Source organism: Haliotis cracherodii, unplaced genomic scaffold (genome assembly GCF_022045235.1).
Source record: "Haliotis cracherodii isolate W230 unplaced genomic scaffold, xgHalCrac1.p SCAF_2, whole genome shotgun sequence".
Lineage (NCBI taxonomy): Eukaryota > Metazoa > Mollusca > Gastropoda > Lepetellida > Haliotidae > Haliotis > Haliotis cracherodii.
In genome coordinates this window covers 3,828,197-3,849,271 of record NW_027266275.1, presented here as the reverse complement: position 1 = coordinate 3,849,271, position 21,075 = coordinate 3,828,197, and the positions used below count along the sequence as shown (strand labels likewise).

General features: G+C 41.6%; 1 protein-coding gene across 2 annotated transcripts; it reads left to right on the top strand.

Moving 5' to 3' along the window:
- Nucleotides 1–1,925: 1,925 nt before the first annotated feature.
- LOC139469497 (scaffold attachment factor B2-like) lies at nucleotides 1,926–19,873 on the top strand. Of its 2 annotated transcripts, XM_071251683.1 has the most exons (19): nucleotides 1,926–2,057; nucleotides 4,469–4,559; nucleotides 4,677–4,702; nucleotides 5,180–5,308; nucleotides 6,537–6,594; nucleotides 7,463–8,537; nucleotides 9,521–9,558; nucleotides 9,889–9,980; nucleotides 10,291–10,440; nucleotides 11,058–11,127; nucleotides 12,982–13,203; nucleotides 14,066–14,205; nucleotides 15,753–15,916; nucleotides 16,274–16,384; nucleotides 17,001–17,129; nucleotides 17,293–17,460; nucleotides 18,040–18,188; nucleotides 18,810–18,923; nucleotides 19,291–19,873. In XM_071251683.1, exons 1-19 carry the CDS (start codon nucleotides 1,935–1,937, stop codon nucleotides 19,641–19,643), a joined length of 3,402 nt encoding a protein of 1,133 aa, XP_071107784.1. In that variant the 5' UTR covers nucleotides 1,926–1,934; the 3' UTR covers nucleotides 19,644–19,873. The 2 variants fall into 2 exon arrangements, with proteins under 2 accessions (XP_071107784.1, XP_071107785.1); XM_071251684.1 differs by lacking the exon at nucleotides 12,982–13,203.
- The last annotated feature ends 1,202 nt before the right edge of the window (nucleotides 19,874–21,075 follow it).

The following is a 21,075-nucleotide window of genomic DNA, read 5'->3' as shown; positions in this document are numbered from 1 at the left end:
GGGATATCGCTACGGTGGAATTACATCACAATGCAGGCCATCGGTTACCATCCGACGTCACAACCAAATAACATCACTAATCTCCCAGCCACTGAAGCTGGTTAGCTGTACGTTTTACATTAATGACTGGGGTATAACCGTTACAAGCCTTAAGAAGTTGGAAGTATTAACTAATAAATTGATAAATAGAATCTCATCCACGCGTCTTTTGACATCAAATATATCGTCACTCGTCGAGGTGAGATTCTCCGTTTAACGGCGTTTCAGGGACGACCGCGGTGTCGCCGCACTACTAATATAGTGAAGTCTACGATCGCCGATACCAGGCTGCCTTACAGATGAGCTTAACCTGGGAGTAGAACCCACAATCAACGTATTTATCCTGCCTTACACTACATCGATCACACTCTGCATGGTGCAATAGACCACTGGTTAACCGATTAAACAAGGGCGAGATTTAACACTGAAATTGTCATCCATCAAGTTTTTCGGTCCCAGTCCTTTGGACACGAGCAAGGTTGGTCCCAAGAACTCCCACTCCTGTACGCCATTGATCATTGCTAACAGTTACGGCCATTGATTTGTCTGACCCAGATTGATTGAACGATTTTTAAAACATATCTTTATAATGAGAAATGTGTAACTTGATTTAAAATCTAATAATGTATATCACGTGACAAATGTTAATATCCAATCTGCATTGTAATATGGGCCTTGGTGCCTAAATTACTGAATACACTGTCTGTTACGTGACAGTCTCATTAAAATTGGTTACGTGATTGCCTATTGCGTGTACTGACTGTTTATAGAAAAGTTTTCACTACGAATTGAGATGTTATGTTAACAGCTGGCTTGTTTATTTTGATTTCTAAAGTTTCTTGAAGTTTCCTATTTTTCCAGTGGTTGTTGGTGTGGAGAATCTTGGTTTGTTGCTAGGAAGTATCGCGTTCAGGATTGTTGATGAGGTGTTCCGAAAGGACAGATTTGGCAACAGTGGTCCCGTGTTCTTGAATTCTGTTGGCTAAGGGATGTGAAGTCTTTCCAATGTATTTCTCTCAGTTGCACATGATCTCATCCCTGGCCTGAATAGTAAAACAGAGGGCATTCTGTTGGCTGCCCGGTACCAGTCACTTCCCACTCGAAACTGTCAATGTGTGATTTTGCATCAAAATGTAAATGGGAAGTGTAGATTGTGCAATGAATTTAATGAGATTGTCCAGCACATTGTCAGTGGATGTCCAGCTTTGAGACAAACACACTATCTTAAGCGACATGATAGAGTGGCTCGATCCTTTTATTACCGTTTTCGCCATGCTTGTGGTTTTGACACAGAGGTCCATCCATGGGACGACCCAGAATGTGTAGAGGGCGTCAAGGAAAATGATAAATACAAACTTCTATGGAATAGGCCCGTATACAGCCTCGGACCTATCGAGGCCCACAAGCCTGATCTTGTCTTTTCTGATAAATCCAATGAAATCGTTTATAGTATTGAATTTTCTGCCCCTTTTGGAACTAATGTGATTGACAAGAAACAGGAAAAAACATGGCAAATATGCGGATCTCGCTTTCGAAATGTCACGCTTGTCTCCCAAGTACCAAATTGTCCGAAATCTTTGTGTGTGTGTGTATATATATATATATATATATATATATATATATATATATATATATATATATATATATATATATATATATATATATATATATATCAGTAGGCTGCTTTGTCTAAGTAAGTGGTACGTTTTAGATCATAACCGTTTGGGCCCAAGGTCGTTTGGAAGTATCCTAGACTGGTCCCCTATCTCTGTTGCGCACACCACATAAGTCTGTGCAAGCTAGCGGGCTGAGGTGAAGCATTTGGGGCAGGGAACCAGTCAAGAAATAGGGGCACCTGCTTCATCCGGGCACTTCGTCAAGATCGCTGCAACAAGATGGCGGTACAAGGCGACAAGAAGCTCTCTGAGTTGCGTGTTGTTGATTTACGTCAGGAATTAGAGACACGGGGTTTAGACAAAGCTGGTGTGAAAGCTGTATTACACGAAAGGCTTGCAAAGGTGATTTTTAAAGGATTAATTAATCGTGTGCGTACGCAGCAGCTAGAATGTTCAATGAAGTCGTTTGACAGTCAAATTAGGTCACATGCGCCCTCTCCCCCAAACCCTCACTACCAATATGAACACTATCACGGCTAGTATATAGGTACATCACACTTGCTGGCTCTCACATGCCAACTGCACAGCCTTAACATGGTCGTTTGAAGACAATAAATTGTACTCGACCCATGCATTTTAGCCATCCGCCATGTTTGTTTGATGCTACTTCAGTTATAGGCTATAATATAGTCGCACGTGACGGTCACTTTTCGAAAAATACTGTGATGAAGCCCAAAACAAGCAGAAGAATAGTCAGCTTGCATTTGTGTTCTTTAATATGTTTAAACCTCGAATTTGAGAATGAAAGCAATCCTTAAACATCGAACAAATTGCACATTTCAACAACCTAGCGGTAGAAACTAACATTTTTACTCCTTTTACTCCACTAGTCCTTATAATCATAACATATAGCAAAACCCTCAAAAATGGCAAATTTCTACTGGTCCTTATGATACCTTAACTATTGGGCAGTTTGTCAAGGACTATAGGAGTTGTCACAATTTCTAAGGCTGCAACCACAGGTAACAATTAGGACTGTTAAGATTCACTCGCATATTCGAGGAATTGAACCGTATCCATCATGAATTGAATTCGTTATTCGTGACCACTGGAATCGAATAGTTAAGAATATGCAGTCATGCACATTTACATAACCTGTACCTGAAAATATCCATAAGAACATAATATATGCATAGATTTCTTTAAAGACAACCCTCTTAAAATATTTAATTTGTGGTGTTGTCATGGTGCTTAAATGATTACTCCACCTTCGCTATAGTTACGCCTCACCCACAGAGTAATGGACCTGTGATTGTCAACAAGGGGATTAATAGTGTGTGCACTCGTGATGTTGAGAAAAAACATCTATCATCCTCCCTGCGTCTCTCTAACTCATTAATTTCAGCCCCCTCTCATTCTCCATGTTTACATCATGTCGTACAAGCTCCAGTTGATAACACCAGTTTCATCCCAACCCTGAACCACTCATCTTACTTTCACAATCATAAACACTGCATAAAGAGGATTTCATCCTCAAAAGGTTCTTTTGTGCATAATATGTTTCTTGATTACATTTTCACATATGAGAAACATAGCTATAATTTATGTTTACGTGCTGCAGGTTGTACCAATCTCTCCATCACATCTGTATACAAAACAAGTTTATTATCTAAACTAGGCATAATATGCATTTCTTCCAACTCCAGCTGTTTCAATAATGAACAGCCTTGTCAGAGCATGCTGTGTAGGTCTGTAGCACAATGTATTTTATTTATCAATCGGTAGATCCTTCATAAATCATACTTCTGCCATTCAATTTTCAAATTGCTTCGGTAGAATTTTGTAATTCTGGTCAGTTAACAAGGGATTGAGATACCTGGAAACTTGTTTATTATTTTCATAACGCAAGTGTCTGAAAAAGCGAATAAAAACTGTATTAATTCGTAATGACAGCAACCCACTCGGTTAACAAGGAATTGAGATACCTGGAAACTCGTTTATTTTTTTCATAACGCAAGTATCTGAAAAAGCGAATAACAACTGTATTAATTCGTAATGACAGCAACCCACTAAAGTGTGAAATAAATTAAATAATACCAAAAATATCCATCCGTCATCAACTGGTATTAAACTATATACATTTCAGTGTGACCCAACAACATGTGGTGTAGTTTCGTTCATCCTTAAGTCTGGCTTTGATTGGTTTGGAAACTTAACACTACCAATATCTCAGAATGACTTCATTGTTTCTTGGTTTGGTATAGCTTATCAGTATCCATATCGGGTTCTACATGTCCCTAGGCTACCTTAGATAGTTGACACCAGCTACTAAAAGTTGCAGTATTTCTCACTCCCTCTTATGACGTGTCATGAAAGTAAAGAATGACTCCAGCTTTCGCTAACTGAGCTTACCTATGAAGATCCAGGTTAGAATAGGTCTTCAGCAACCCATGCTTGCCGTATGAGATGACTCTGCATGTCGTAAGATGCGACTAACAGGATCGGGTGGTCAGACTGGCTGACTTTGTTTCCCAATTACGTAGATCGATGCTCGTGATATCAATCACTGGATTGTCTGGTCCAGACTAAATTATTTACAGACCGCAGTCATATTGCTGGAATATTGCCGAGTGCGGCATTAAACAACAACCATTCTCATTAAACTTTGAGGGGTAGACACCATGAGATAAATACAAATAGTCTGAAGCTTGGACAAGTGGTTCTGTGATATATCTTGACACGTGAGAAGTACTACAGGATCTCTCTAGGGAAAAATACGACGGTGAGGGTAAAGTGTTACCAATCTGTTCCAGGCACTAGAGGACGAAGGGCAGGACCCAAATGAGTACACATTTGCAGTCTCGGATGCTACACCCAAAAAGGCAGAAGAAAAGAAAAGTACTCGTAAGTATAAGGAGTGTAATGTAATTCAATAAGCATGGTAAATAAGCAGAACTTTATTTTTATCTCATGTACTTTGAAAAAAATATGAACATGTGTTCAATATTCTGTTTGTTTCAGGATTAAAAGAAAAACCAAAGGGAGAGGTAAGTGTTTGTCGTTTCATCTTACTTTCCTTAGAAACATTATGTTGATGCAATTATTTCAGCATTTTAACACAGGCTTGATAAACCTTTTACATACATTAGAGAAGTGAAAACTTAAGAACAATAAAGAACTTACCGGTATAGAGGGCTGTGGGTGAATGATTTTGCCTTTTGATGTGTCAACATATCTTTTGATATCAAATGTATAAAAACAAATTGTTTAAAGTTTATAATTCTAAGGCTATTTTTTTAATATAAAAAGACATGAGAGTGAGATTCTATCATCCCAAATCATTCTTCCACGTTTTTCAGTTTGTAAACAGCAATAGTACTAGGAATTAATGAGTTTGATTGATATCATTTGATTGTGATGTCATGGTAACTGATGACATCATACCAGTGATACAGTTTCATTGTGGTGGTATTTCCCATGGAAGTCAGTTTAGGGTGATAACATTGTTTATTCCCCGGCATTAGGAAGGAGAGGAAGAGGATGATGAAGAAGAATTGTTTGAAGAGGACATTGAGGGTGAACCGGATGAAAGTGAGGACATTCTTGATGATGTTATCCTGGACCTCGGCGAGGATGTTGAAGCAGAGGAAATGGTCAGTGTCGAGATACTCTTCATTGTGTATGTCCTGTGAAGTTAAGAGGGTTGCATTTAGGAAAAACTGCAGCATTGTGGGTACAGGACCATATTCATCAGGTTAATCAGTCTCAAATGTTTCATTCCAATTTGATATCTTGTTGATAACACTCTCTCCATCAAATTAGTACTTCATGTTGATGAAGATGTGTCTCATGCTTCATGTATACCATGTATAAGTGATGTCAGGTTGTATATGAATGTGAACTGTGTATCAGAGGTAAAGGATGACTCACACTGATAGTATATTCCTGGGTTAGAAATAGATTATTATCCTCACTCGTCCTCAACAATCATCTGCTACAGAAATGTCACTAGTCTTTCCTGAAGTTAACTGTTTCGTACCAGCAGATTATTCTCCTAGGGATTTGTGTTATGGTGTTGTGATGATTCTATTAAGTTTTGACTCTCAAAAATAATGTTACGCGTGAAAGTAAGGTAGGGAATGACAGGGAAATTGTACAACAACTTTGGTTGGAATCAGAGTAGACAGGTTATCAACAGACAACTACAGACAGAATATGCACTTCTTAATTAATTTGAGGCATTTGATAGTTCATGTGCGCAGGTGGCTTGTCGTCTAAGATCCTGCAGTTTGCTGTGCAGAATTGCTTCCCTTGGACATGGAAGAAAACTATGATTATGGGTTCAAATCCTGGTACACCTGGATTATGTTTCTAGGTTTGTCAGCACCATATCCATGCTCGTGGGGTTTTACCAAAGAAGTAAACGTGTGAGACGTGCAGCACATTGGGCTTTCCTCCCACCTTAAGCTAATCCACCATGATATGACCGCACTCACTCACTCACTCACTCACTCACTCACTCACTCACTCACTCACTCACTTCATGCTTCTTTGGCTTATCTTCTGACCAAAATCATGTCAAATACTCAGAAAACCTGCTTCATGGGGAACCTTGCATATGTTTTGTTATGAGGGAGTACGTCTTTGTTTCACAGTGGCTGTTTGCCATGACTTTGATGAAGGTGACAGTTATTGCAATATGGTGGTCCTGAGAAAACATGATCACAATAAACAATTCCCTTGCAATCAACTCTCATTTCCACGTTCATCTGCCAAGGCCAGTTAGACAGTTTATGCCAAGACAAGTTGGATAATATATGAGCACTAATTTTCCTGTTGACGTACACCATATACAAATTACAATGCATACCTGTTTTCCAGGGTACCGGTGAAGAGGATGCGTTTGAGGTTGATGTTTCAGAGGTTGATGAAGAGGAAGGTAAGGGAACACCATGCAGAGAAGGTTCAATCTGAGAGTAGAATGACAGTCTACATGTGACTAATCAATAACATTTGTCTGTTTCTTACAAAATATTACAGGATAAATTTCATCATGTCCTTTGTATAAATAGAAAATATGTTAATACCAATAATTTTCATGACATTATAGTCTTTAATTTGAGAGAAGTTATTACTTGCAGATGCACTTATATTTACACATATTATTCGGTATTGACTATGGATGAAGAAAGACATCATCAGATGAGCGGAACTGATGCAGGCATTTTGTTTGTCATTGCACTTGGGGAAACCAGATGACTTGATGGACATCTTGGCATTGCCTTGTCATGTGCCAGTTCTGTTGGCATTACTGTGTATGAAGAAGCAGTAGTTGAGAAATAAGTTGGACCGATTCTGCAATATTATCTGGAAGAGACTTGCCGTGACTTTCCTGGCACAGTGATGTTTGTTGTGGAGTTGACACTAAGAACAAAGACAACGAGATCATGGACACTTCCCATGTAAGGAAACAAACTTTGTAATGGAGATTGTTGATCTTGCCACATGTTCTAAAAGAAAACAGAAGAAGACTGTGTTTGTGAATCGGATTGTTGTTTGCATCGACTGATGACTATTCTTCTGTCACTCAATACGTTCGTTTCAACAAGAGTGGAAGCTGTTAAGGAAAGAACATTTCTGGACTCCATATGTACATTGTCAGAGCCCTGAGTAGTTAGCTGAATAATGTCCGTTGCATTTTACTGAACTAATATTTATTTGATATTAATAGGTGAGTATGAGTTTTGATTTCAAATGGACATTGTGTAATGTGGTCTAAATTTGTTTTAACTTGAAAATTTCTCTAGCCCCTCAAGATGATGAAGAAATGGAAATGGATGTTGGTGAGGAGGATGGTTTAGTTGACTTGGGTGAGGAACTTGAAGGAGATGGAGAGATGCCAGCAGAAGGTGGCGAGGAAGATGCTGACCCTGAAGAAGACGCTTATCCTGAAGAAGACGCTTATCCTGAAGAAGAAGCTGAGATGGAGACAGAGATTATAGACGAGACAGAGCCAGAGGAACCAGAGACTGTTGAAGAACTGACTGAGGTTGTGACTGTTCCTGAAGTCACCCCAGTTCCTGTTCCCACCCCTACTAAATCGACTTCCCCAGTTAAGACCAAGGCTGCCACGCCAGCAGCTAAATCAACGCCAGCGCCAAAAGCAGCTGCTGCAAAAACTGTTCCCAAAGTTACTCCTCCCAAGACAGCACCTGCCAAGATAGCACCTGCCAAGATAACACCTGCCAAGACAGCACCTGTGAAAACACCTGTAAAACAGGCAGCTGCAAAATCCCCTGCAGCAAAGCCAGCAGCCACACCTAAGAGTGTTGCAGCAGCACCAGCACCAACACCAGCCAAAACTACGACCACTGCAAAGACACAGGCTGCACAGAAAGCTCCAGTGAAGACTGCCACCCGATCGTCCTCACCAAGAGTAGCAGCAGCAGCAAAGGCAGCATCAACTGCACCTGGAAAACCTGCAGAAACGCCACCAGCAGCAGCAGCAGCAGCAACAAAGACAGTAACAGCTAAGACAGTAACAGTGAAGACAGCAACAGCAAAGACGGCAACAGCAAAGACGGCAACAGTCAAGACAGCAACAGCAAAGAAGGATGTTCCAAAGGATCAAGTCACCCTGTTTGAACCAACAGATGATTCCTTTGATGTGAGTGTTGATGACACTCAGGTGAATGAGATTGATGCAGATCTGAAGGATGACAAAGGAGAAGAGAAACCTGCCGGAGCTGACACCACAGCAACATCTGAGGAGGACAAGGGAGGCGACTGCGAGACGATCAAAGTGAAAACTGAGGAAAAAAGCATGATCGCTGAAGAGGACATAAAAAAAGAGAAAAAAGAAGATGCAAAACCTGCCAAGAGGTTGGTTTGGTTTGTATTGATGTCTTCTTGATCATGCTAACGTCTTCAAGATCACTCAGCTTTCACTAGCCATAACGACCTGATGAAAGAGATTCTCATTGTATAGGGCTGCTTCAGTCATATTGAAGTTGGCTTGCACCAATGAGTTAAGGTATTCTTTGGGGTTAGCTGTCCTTCTTTAGATGCTTTCTTGTGTTCCCCTTTCATTCAAACCAGGACTTAAAGCAGCAGCACACCCAAAGTAAAAAAAAATGTTTTCAAACAGAAATTCAGTGCCATCAAATTCTGATAATTTATGAGAGAAAAAATCGTTTTGGAAAACTGAAGAAATTGAACAATGAGATAATCATGTCAGTCCTCTGAAGCAAGCATGAGCAAGTCGTTGTTGAAGTGACAGCAGAAAACCAGCTTTTGTTGTCGTCAGATGTGGTGTCCTTCCCTAGGGATGATGCCCGGCTACCCAAGGTTCCTCTTGATTTCATGTAGTGTCTCGTAGATATCTTCGCTGTCAGCCGATTTTCTCAGTTTCACACCTAAAATGTTAACTAGTTTCGTTCTCTTTATTTGCTTTACATGACATCTCTTGGTATCATAATTTGCTTAAAAGGTGAAACATATTTTACACATGATCAAATTGTAATACAAGTCCTGAGAATAATGAGGAAGAAAACTTCCTACCAGCCAGATGGTGTTGTATTGCTAAATATTCTTTTCATTAGATCCAAACCAGGATAATTTTATTCACAAAAGACAAACACTTTCAAGATATTTCTGTTATTGCATCTTCCTTTAAGTTTTCCTTGGTGTCACCTGTTCGATATGGAATAGTGCAGAAAGAGGCGTAACACCCAACTCACTTTCTCGAAAATTAAATTCTTAAGGATTTTTACTCATGCTCACTGTCCTTGCTGTGACTGTCCTTGCTGTGACTGTCCTTGCTGTGACTGTCCTGTTGAAAGATGTCTCCATTTTATCTATTGTAGCTCTGAGGGCAAGGAGAGCAAGGAGAAGGACGCGAAAGGTGAGTGTCGCAGGCACAGCTGTTCATGGTGTGTGTTGATAAGGAAGACCCCCACAGGGATTCTGGGTTCAGATAGATCCCAAGCATACCCCTACAATGTGGACCGTTTTCACACTCACTGGATTGTCCGGTCCAGACTCGACTATTTGGAGGCCACTCTTTGTAGCTGGAATATTGCTAAGTGCGGCGTTAAATAATAAACAAAAATAAGGAGTAACCTTTTCCAGTATGTAGCAAATATTTTCCTGTTTAAATTTACTTGATTTGAGGATGTTACGCAATTGTAATTGTGAGAAGTTGATAACTAAAAGCATAAATTTTGTTACCTAGGCAGCCAGCATAGTCGCAACCTGTGGGTGAGTGGCCTGTCTTCTTCTACAAGAGCTACGGACCTCAAGTCACTTTTCAGCAAATATGGAAAGGTGAGACGTGATTTTTTTGTAGTTTCATTGTAAGTCAGTCATTTTACAAGTTCTCTCAACAATAGTTGAATAAGTTTTGTGTTTAAGTACTGAGTTGAGTCATGTGTCACTGTTAATCAAGATCTGTATATGACCATAGAATAGTGACGTGTACGAGGAGCATATTGCAGATACAATTGGTCTGTTTCCGTACCATGTATTGACAGAAGCTGTCACGAGATTTTCTCATTGACACTGAAGCAATATTTATGCACCCACCCATATTGACAAATAGGAACACATTAATGACAATGTTATTCCCACCATGCAGGTTATTGGAGCTAAGGTTGTGACCAATGCTCGCAGTCCAGGGTCACGATGCTATGGGTTTGTGACGATGTCGTCGGCGGAAGAGGCCTCCAAGTGCATTCAGCACTTACATCGGACCGAACTACACGGGAAGATGATATCGGTGGAAAAGGTACGCACTATGATTTAACAGTCAAGTTCTTGATGTTAATTTCTGAAGATAACAGTTGTTTCATTACCCTGAAGATATATCCTACTCACCTTTTGATAGGGATATTACTAATATTCTATATAGCGCCAGGTTGGTGGGGTAGCCGAGTGGTTCAAGTGTTCGCTTGTCACGCTGAAGACCTGGTTCAATTCCCAATGTGGGTACATTGTGTGAAGCCCATTTCTAGTGTCCCCAGCTATGATGTTGCTGGAATATTGCTAACAGTGGTGTAAAACCATACTCTCTCTCTCTCACTCACTCACTCACTCACTCTGTAGCGCCACACTAATTTCATTTGATATGCGACTGCCTCCATGGTTTAGTGGATAGAGCATCTGCCTAGAGAGTGGTAGGTTGGTGGTTTCGATCCCTGGCAATGTCATATTAATGGACGGTCTTTGTTCCCCTGCCTATCACTTGGCATTAACAACTGTTTAAGAGGATAAAAGGACTTGTCGACTCAGAGTACTTGCTGGGGTATCCATGCAGTATGAAGTACCAGAGTATCCCTAAGATGAGCGGAGTAGTATATTTGTTGGTCCTCTCTTCCTCATGATGCATCTCCTTTGTTTGACAAGGCAAAGAATGAACCAGGTGGGCCCAGTAAGGCAGCTTTAGCACAGAAACCTGAAGACAAGAAGCCATCTGGTAGGTGTTGTAATTATCAGACAGTTATATTCCATTAATGCCTCTGGCCCATAATAAAGTTCTGTTCTATGTATAAGAAGTTAAAGAACGCCGATTTGATTCACATGACTAATCTTTCATGGCTGTTGGGTATTGCAACACACAGCCTTCCAATTGTGGCTGTTCTTTACTTGTTTTGAGTAGTATTTATACAAATGATGTTTGTTTGATGACAGATATATATGTAACTCATTAAGTACCATTAGGTAATCAGCATCATTGGTACTTTGTTGACAGCAAACCAAATTTTTAAACTTTTCTATCTCACACTATGCATTTCTTTCTTCTTTTGATTCTGGTGTCAAAAAGTGATAGAACAGCATTTTCAGCTTATAAAAACATTTCGCCCGAGCACATGTCAGCAACACCATGGTCACCACCCAAACAAATTGGTCACGCACTGTAAGGCTGTGCGTGTCACTTCATCACCTGACTACCCCTGCCACATCATTCTCTTTCTCATTGCCACCATGTGGGGACATGTATTATGCAGTAGAGAATACTTTTTTGGGTCTTTTTTGGCCGAGAGCTTCCTTTGCAATTGTTTAGCATCTACAGCATTTGAAGAAGAGTATGGGAACATCACGAGAAATGCCCAGCCTGTAACACCTGCAGATGTACCTATTCCTCAGCCAATCCACATGATCTTTGTTGCGATTACCGTAGGAAATCAGACCACAGATGTTTGCAATACTCTAAACTCTCAGAGGCAGCTTTTTGCATATATATTTACGCAAATGTCAGAAAGGTAATGTCGACCACCGATCTAAATCTGAATATGGGCCTTTGTCAGCCAAGAAACCCAATTGTGTAACCAAGCTAGCTATCCCCTCTACTGTAGCGGTTGTCAAGCCACCTCCCGCGTCTACCATGCCTTCGGACCGCCTCCGTGGTCTAGTGGTAGAGCGTCCACCCGGAGAGCGGAAGGTCCAGGGTTTGATCACCGGCCGCGTCATACAAAAAGACGTTAAAAGATGGTACTTGTTGTTACCCTGTCTGGCGCTCGGCATTAAGGGGCTAAAACAAGGACTGGTCGGCTCGGGGTCAGTATACTGTGTCTGAGTGGGGTATTCATGTTAAACTGTGGCATGGTATCTAAGTGGGCTAGCACTATAAATCGGCATCAGTCCAGATAAGTACAAGCAGCCACACACACGTGCATGCACGTCGCTTTATAAGTGCAATAATCTTGGACGCAACGTTAAACCCCATTTCACCTCACCTCTACCATGCGTTCACTTTGGTAGAAAATGACGGTGTGCCTAGTGTTCCCTATCCCACACCTACGTTGGTTCAGCCTGCAGCCACAGACGTCCGCAGGGTCATGACTCAGAACAGCATATCCACTCCGGCTACAACTATCCCTACCCAGTGCTCCCAGACAGTGAAGAGTCGCATATCATCCCCCATTCCTCCACATGATGTTCAAGTTATCAGCAAACAGACAGCCCTGTCACAATCGCTCCCAAGACGACAGCTGCACAATCAACTTCACCGAGGATCGATCATTCACATTCACCCTCTCCTTCAACTAAGGACGAAAGACAGGATCAACACTTAAGGGATCGACGTTCTCAGGATCAACATTCTCCTGCTAAAACTGCTCAATTTTGACAGGACGATCTCCATCCTTCTGAAGACGATCATTATCTGATTCAGCAGATCGATCATCAGGACAGAATCGCAAAAGGAAGAAATGCATAGTGTGAGATAGTATTATTATACAATTTAATGTAAAATTTACATCTCTACCTTGTTGTCCTTTTAAATAGCATTTGATGTCCTGTTTCTTAGACATACAGTGTATGTTTACAGACAAGAAGGAAGGGGAAAAGAAAGATGGGGAGAAGAAAGTGGAGAAGAAAGATGACAGGAAGCCTGTGAGCCGGGATAATCGGTCCAATAGACGTCCAGCCGGAAGGTCTCCCCGCCATGACGACCGCGTTAGGAGAGATGCTAGACACTCAGAGAAGAAGCAGGATGATAAACGATCGACAGATACTAAGAGAGCTTCAACAACATCACCGAAATCAGCAGGTTTGTTCCATAGAGGTGGATGCAAATGTTTTCATCAGGACAAAGCCAGGGTAGAAAAGGTCTTCAGCATCCCATGCTTGCCGTAAATGGCAATGTTGTAAGAGGCGACTAACAGGATCGGGAAGTCAGCCTTGATGACTTGGTTGATGCATGTCATCGAATCCCAATTGCGAGTAGAGATGTCATAGGCCACAATTATGTTGGTTACAAGCCTCAATCTCCGTGGGGATTCCTTGTTAGATTTGGTCCCCAGCAACCTCCGCTGGTTCAAAAGTTATGGATCAGGTTGTTTGGCTCATTGACCTGGTCGATTGGGTAAACAAGTCCGTCACTATTTACGACTTTAGTCAGTTGTCATTATTTATTTGGTTTAGTTAAAAAAACACTGTCAAGTTGCCAAAGTTGTGACTATACGAATGCGGATCGTTGGTCTTTCTGGAGGGAAAGATGGGCCAGCAGTTTCTCCTTCATAACTGCAATTCGTGACTTGCAAATACCAAACTGGTTTTGTTATGTGAGAAGATCAAGTTATATTACATCTTTACAATAAAGTTTTCGTTTACGCTGTTTTTAGCAGTTTTTAATGGACCTTTTACATTATTCTCTCACGACAGACATGCGACTCTTCTCAGATTTGCACTAATGATTGTTAGCTTCCTGCTCATCAGGACCTCCAACATGCCCAATCTCGTGGATTGTTGCTCATAAACTCAATCTGTGGATTGTCTGGTCCAGACTTGGTTACATACAGGTCGCCATATAGCTTGAATATTGCTGAGTAAGGCGTTAAACAGACACACTCTTACACTAGGCTGAGGGTATGGAAGCTGTTGACTCATGCTAAAAAATATCTGTTTATCAGAGAAGCAGAAACCAGAAGAGAAGACAGAAGGAGAGGAGAAGAAAGAGGAAGGTGGAGAAAAGGATGAGAAGAAATCTGAATCGGGCAAATCCCAATCCAAGAATTCTAAAGATTACATACTTTCTTTTGAGGAAATCAAGGTACAGCTTTTATCCTAACGTAGCATCTGTTTATGTTCAGAACCCCAGAAGGGAAGATTAACCAAACAAAGATGTTTTGTTAGATATAATGGGCAGATAGTGGATGTTGCAGGCAGGGTCGATAAGCAAGGTCCTACCGCAAACCCCCCAACCCACCACCACCACCCCAACCCAAACCACCCCACCCTAGAAACTGCATACAGACCAGATCTTGGGTGAACTTGTCCCTCTGCTGTGCTTATTACATGTCGAAAAAATGACTTGAAATGTCTTAACAAAATCTAAACCGCTTACCCAGTACACACCTGCCCACATCACGTAATCAGCCAGTCAAGACTTGTTTTTGAGAGCAATTGTGCTGGGGGAAAACTTTCGTTGCGTTGTCTATCTGTCCGTCCGTCCATATTCGGTTATTTTTTGTTTGTTTCCATGGCAACAAGTTTTATTTTCACGTGACATAGAATACAAAGTTCTGAAATCCAATTCCATGGTATTGTATTGATAGCTCAATCACTACTCTTTAGTACGGACAGACAGATTAGATTGAAATTCTCTAATCAAGTTGGACTTAAAGTAACAGTCAGATGATTTGTTCTTTTATATTTGTGGGCCCAGGGGGATTTTTCATATCCTGATGACTCTTGTTACTATGGTGTATGGCTGGGACGGGTAACTCAGGTACCTGGGTCGGGTGGGTAGTGAGAAGGACCCGGGTACCCACAGGTCTTGGTTAGTCATGGGATATATAGTTTAATGACAAAAATTATCCAGAACTCGATAGTTACACTGCAAGTCACATGTTCAAGTCACATGTTCGCATTTCTTTCTGACTATGCACCCATTCCTTCTGACTTTTCATATGGTTGAATAAAGGTATAACTTAAGTCAACTTCAGTGTATGCATGACCAGATCATTTAATACATGTATCTAAATATGTTTTGCAAGTGCTGTTTTGCAAGTGCTTGGGTGTGTGTGCCCGGGTAGGGTCGGGAAATAGGGGGGTGGGTACACTGGTGGGGTCGGGAAATAGGGGGGGGGGGGGGTGCCCTGGTAGGGTCGGGAAATAGGGGGCTGGGTGCCCGGGTAGGGTCGGGAAATAGGGTGGTGGGTGCCCAGGTAGGGTCGGGAAATAGGGGGGTGGGTGCCCGGGTAGGGTCGGGAAATAGGGTGGTGGGTGCCCAGGTAGGGTCGGGAAATAGGGGGGTGGGTGCCCGGGTAGGGTCGGGAAATAGGGCGGTGGAAGCCCGGGACTCGGGTAGTAAATTTGGACTGGCCCCAGCCCTACTATGAGGACATACATTTCCTATTACATTAATAAGGTTTATAGTTCAATATCAGGGGCGGTCGGGTAGCCTAGTGGTTAAAGCGTTCGCTCGTCACGCCAAGGACCCGGGTTCGAATCCCGACATGGATACAATGTGTGAAGCCCATTTCTGGTGTCCCCCGCCGTGATATTGCTGGAATATTGCTAAAAGCGGCGTAAATCCAAACTCACTCACTCACTAGTTCAATATCAACATGTTTCATGTCATCATTTCTTTTTCAGACTGAGAGGGAAAAAGAACGCCTCCGTATAAAAGAAAATGCCCTTCGTGGTGAGGAGCAAAGGAGACTGTCGGAACTTGAGAGACAACGTTCAAGACAAAAGCAGATTCATATGCGTCAACGAGACGAAGCAATGCGACTTGAACGAGAGAAACTGAAACTGAGGTATATACAGATAGAGCATGATTAGCAATAAGTATGGCATTTAGTTCTTCCAGTTGCAGTCTCTACATGGCATCAGCCATAAATGCAAGTTATTATTAATCTGTTTTCTTGATGTGATTGGGGCGGTCGGGTAGCCTAGTGGTTAAAGCATTTCGCTCGTCACGCCAAAGACCTGGGTTCGATTCTCGACATGGGTACAATGTGTGAAGCCCATTTCTGGTGTCCCCCGCCGTGATATTGCTGGAATATTGCTAAAAGCGGCGTAAAATCATACTCACTGACTCTTGATGTAATTGCACTATTGTATGTACACACACACACACACACTTGGTACACGGCTCTCATCTGTTGTGACAGACAAGAGCGGGAGAGGCTGGAGCGAGACCGCATGGAAACAGAGAGACTACTCCTGGAACGAGATAGACTGGAGAGGCAGAGAATCGAACAACTTCGACAGGAGCAACGCAGGTGAGGTGGTTGGGTCCTTTGTTGTGTTGCTGCCGACAGTCATGATGGAGTCTCAAGTATTTGATAATATGTAGCACAATGAATGTCAGGGTCATGTGATGCTGGATGTCTTTCTTACAGATATGTGTAAACAAAATGTGAATGTATAAATTCTTTCAAAATCTGAAGTCGGTGAGATCACTGTTATCTGGGACCACATGCACAAAGAGTTGTTGTCAATAAATTGCGTCTACTTTGTCAGTAGTCAAGCTCTAAGAAATGCCTATAGAACAATTCATGCACACAGATACTGTAGCACGACAACTGGCATTCAGCAATAATCACTCTTTCACTTCTATACTTAAACATTGATTTTCAATTGGTGTACTACAAAAGTTGCTTTGTGCAGTTGGGCCCTGGAAAATGTCATTGGTGTAATGTAATGTAATGTCAACATTCCAAATTGTCCGGAAATCTTGGCATGTGGAGTAATAGGTCTTCATGGTTTTATTAATCTGCAGACGATGGATTTTACTTGGCTTTAACTTTATATACTTCAGTCCAACATGGTAAATGTGTTTCTGATAGTAAACTAGACACATTGTCACAATGAAGACAATTTCATTCTAATTTTCAGACTGGAGGAGCAGGTCAGAGCAGCAAAAAGACCATTTGAAAAACTTGCCAGTCGTCACGATGATGACTACTGGAGTGGACCCATTAAACGACCTACATCTGATCGATACGATAATTATGGTGATTCGAGGTGAGGAACTTGTCAGCCAGCCAATAGTGTTCATCAGTTAAAGTTTTGATGGTGTCTTTCAAACGTATCACCACATAACAATATGAAAATTGTCAGCTTGAAAGTGTTAGACCGACAAATGAAATTCTGTTTTCAGAAGTCAAAACTTTTTGCACTTTTTCAGACGAGATAATCGCTTTGACCGGAGTGACAATGGAGACAGGAAAGTGGAGCGATATGATAGGCGTGATAATCGTAATACTGATAATCGTGGTTCTAACAGAGGACGCATGGAAGACCGAAATGATCGTCGAGAAGACAGACGCGGAGACAGCTTTGCAGATACTCAGAGGTATTGCTGGGTTTCTTGAAACGTAATCTTCCAGTAATGACAAACAAAATCAGTAAGATGATAGTAAATAACATATAGGAATGTGCTGTGAAACAGTACACTATTTACTCTATCCATGTATTTTATCGCAGTACAAACAATCCTCAGGGATACCTCGATCATGAAAGGCATCTGTGATCTGCGAGGGTTACTGTTGGTCCATGTGCATCTGTAATCTGCGAAGGTTAACATAGGTCTATATGCATCTGTAATCTGCGAAGGTTAACATAGGTCTATGTGCATCTGTAATCTGCGAAGGTTAACAGGGTCTATGTGCATCTGTAATCTGCGAAGGTTAACAGGGTCTATGTGCATCTGTAATCTGCGAAGGTTAACATAGGTCTATGTGCATCTGTAATCTGCGAAGGTTAACATAGGTCTATGTGCATCTGTAATCTGCGAAGGTTAACATAGGTCTATGTGCATCTGTAATCTGCAAAGGTTAACATAGGTCTATGTGCATCTGTAGTCTGCGAAGGTTAACGTATATCCATATGCACCAGAATGTGGCTTAATGTGTGATATTCTGAACTGAACTAGAAACACAAGAGACGATAGACGAGATACGCGGACACATTCCCGCCAGGAAGATAACAGACGAGACTTCAACAGAAGTCGAGATGATGACCGACGGAACGCGAGATCACCTCAGCGGCATGATTCCCGGAATGACTGGAAATCAGATAGAGGTAAGAATGTGAACAAAATATTTTCAAAACAAGACATTTTAATGTTAATCTACATCTAGATGACAGTAGCTCTATTCTCCAGATGAGGAGGAGGATTCCATGAGAATATTCTGTTATTATGTTTTCATTTTGTTTTGTGTGGTTTGTTGACTGAGTTTCTTCCCTTGCTCTTGAAACAACAGATGCCATCTTGAATCATCATGCCTTATTTATTGGCAAGCTATTGAAATGTTACTTGAACGTGTTCCAATTTTCCACATTTGGAAGAAATTTGTGTATTTTCTTTGTAATGAGCATTACTGATTTCTTTAAAAAAAATGTTTGAATTGGAAATTGAATGGGACTATGCTTGTCGTAAAAGGCGACTGACGGGATCGGATGGTCAGGCTCACTGACTTGTTTGATGCATGTCATCAATTCCAATTCCGTGGATCGATGTTCCTGATGTTAAATCACTGGATTGTCTGGTCGAGACTTGATTATTTACAGACCGCCGCCATATAGCTGGAATATTGCTGAGTGCGGCGTAAAACAAGAAACCAAACCAAAATACTTGTTGGTAGTGGTCCTGATCTGTGGTGGCCTCATACCGTTGTCTGACATGAGTGAATGTGGTTCCAGACACACGGTTGGTGGTGGCGAGTGGACGGGACACCTGGCAGGGTCAAAGTGGCTCTGGGGTGCAAGATGACAGGCGTGGCAAAAGTTATAATTCTGGATCTGGTATGATGTCAAGTGAGTGCTGCATTAAATGTAGAGGGCAATGTCCGAGTAACTCTCCATTCCTTAAAAATAATGGAGTCGAGGATCCGCAGGAGAGTTACGAGGATATTCCCCCTTCTTAAAACACATCTCTACTCTTACACTTAGACAAAACATTCTAAAGAGCCACAAAACATGCAGTGTAAAGATCAGCTCGTGTCGGAGCACGTGCAGCAGCGGCAGAGGACACAATCAACTCTCCATTGGAGTGCTCAAACAGTAGAATGACGTCACAGATGTGTTTAATTGACTGTCGATTGCTAACAAAAACATGGACCATAAATAGCACACTCGCCCAATCACTCCACTATTCTAACATATGATTGAATTATTTTTGCAGATGGTGCTAATTCAAATCAACGTCAGGTGTGGGGAAATAACAGCGACCGTAGCAAGATGGACCCGTCATGGGGCCATGGTGTTATGGACAACTCAGCGACTCGGGGAGGCGGTGGTGGCAGTGGTGGCGGTGGCGGCGACCGATGGATGGGCGGAGTCACGGGTACACACAGTGACCGAGGAGGAGGAGGAGGGTTCAACATGGGGGGAAGTGGGGGACTGATCAACAACATGGGGGGAACAGGACTGTACATGGCTGCTGCCCCACAAAACACAAACCTCATGATGATGGGGGGTGTAACCAGACAACCGGAGGCCCGCTATTTGCAACAAGGAACGGTGCGCAGATTCTAGATGGAAAGGTGTTGTATGGATGTGGGTCACGATGTGTTACTGCAGTGTTCAGGTTGTGCTCATGTACGATAAATTGCATTTTCAAATGTGTGATCCATTGAATTCCTTGGCCTGAATTTTGTCCGTTTCATGATATTGTGACCAGCGTGAATCACATGGAAAATAACTTGAGGGGTAGACAGGAAATATGTGGCTGCTTCTTTCAGGAAGTGTCGAGTGTTCTGCTTGTCTTGTACTTGGATACTTCATGTGTTTACGCCAGCTAAACAACGATGGGCTTGGAAACCTGTCATTTGGTTTAAGATACATATTTCATTTTATGATTACTGTTTGAAAAAGCTGAGAAACATGGAGGTGTCAAAACGTAATATTCATCAGAACCACTAAGTCGATGCACCTGCATTCTATGGGACAAAAGTTGATATTTTCTATACAATAATTTCTAGTCGTTTGTACAAGATATTTACAGCTTTTATATCCAGCCAAGTCAGCATTTGTACATTTCCATGTCCACCCACTGCTGTGTCAACAACACGTCACATCACATCATTTTTGTCCATCTGCAAGTAAAGTCATATTTTATTAATGTTATGTATGTTACCATGACTCCCCCCTTGGGTGACAAATTTTATGTTGTTAGAAGCTTGTCTGATCAGCTTATTCCCAATCATTGACACCCACTCATTGTATTTCCTTATTTGTTGGTGTGTTGGGTGGGGTACAAAGGAATCGTACATATCTCCACTTCACTCAGTCATTATATGGTATAGAAAAAGCTGTTCGGTCATCGATGACTTGCTTTTGTTATAATTTTACTGTGTAGGATAAACACCCCTCTTATGCTTGAGATTGTAAGACCAGAGTGAGGACAGAAAGCTGAGACAAAACAGTCTCACTTTACCTCAACTTTTTCCCTTGGGTCCTACTATCCACAGCATAACAGGATATTTTTGTGTGACTTCAATAACGACAAATAACAATCAAATATGTCCGAATAAAATAAGAAAATATGTCAAATGTCGAGCAAGAACAAATATAAGTATCTTCTTTGGGCTTGGACAATTCTTTCATGAATAAAAGTCTTGGTATTTTTATGACATTATTCAGTTGCGATTGCACATTTCAGTTTATGATCAATTTATATGGTATATAATAAAACAACTTTATTCAATACATGTTCCGAGTATTTATTTCCTAAGTATCCCTATGACTTCCAAATGTTTTCCTCCTGTGCCTAGACCCGTGATGATCTGGGATAGAATGGATCTTGGATGCCACTAACGGACCGGGTGCATGATCAGGCCTGATGATTATTCATTACTTGCTGGATACATACATAGATCGATTCTCATGACATCAATCACTGGATTGCTTGGTCCTTATACCTTCATATAAGTGGAATATTGCTAAGTGCCTTGTTAACAACAAACAA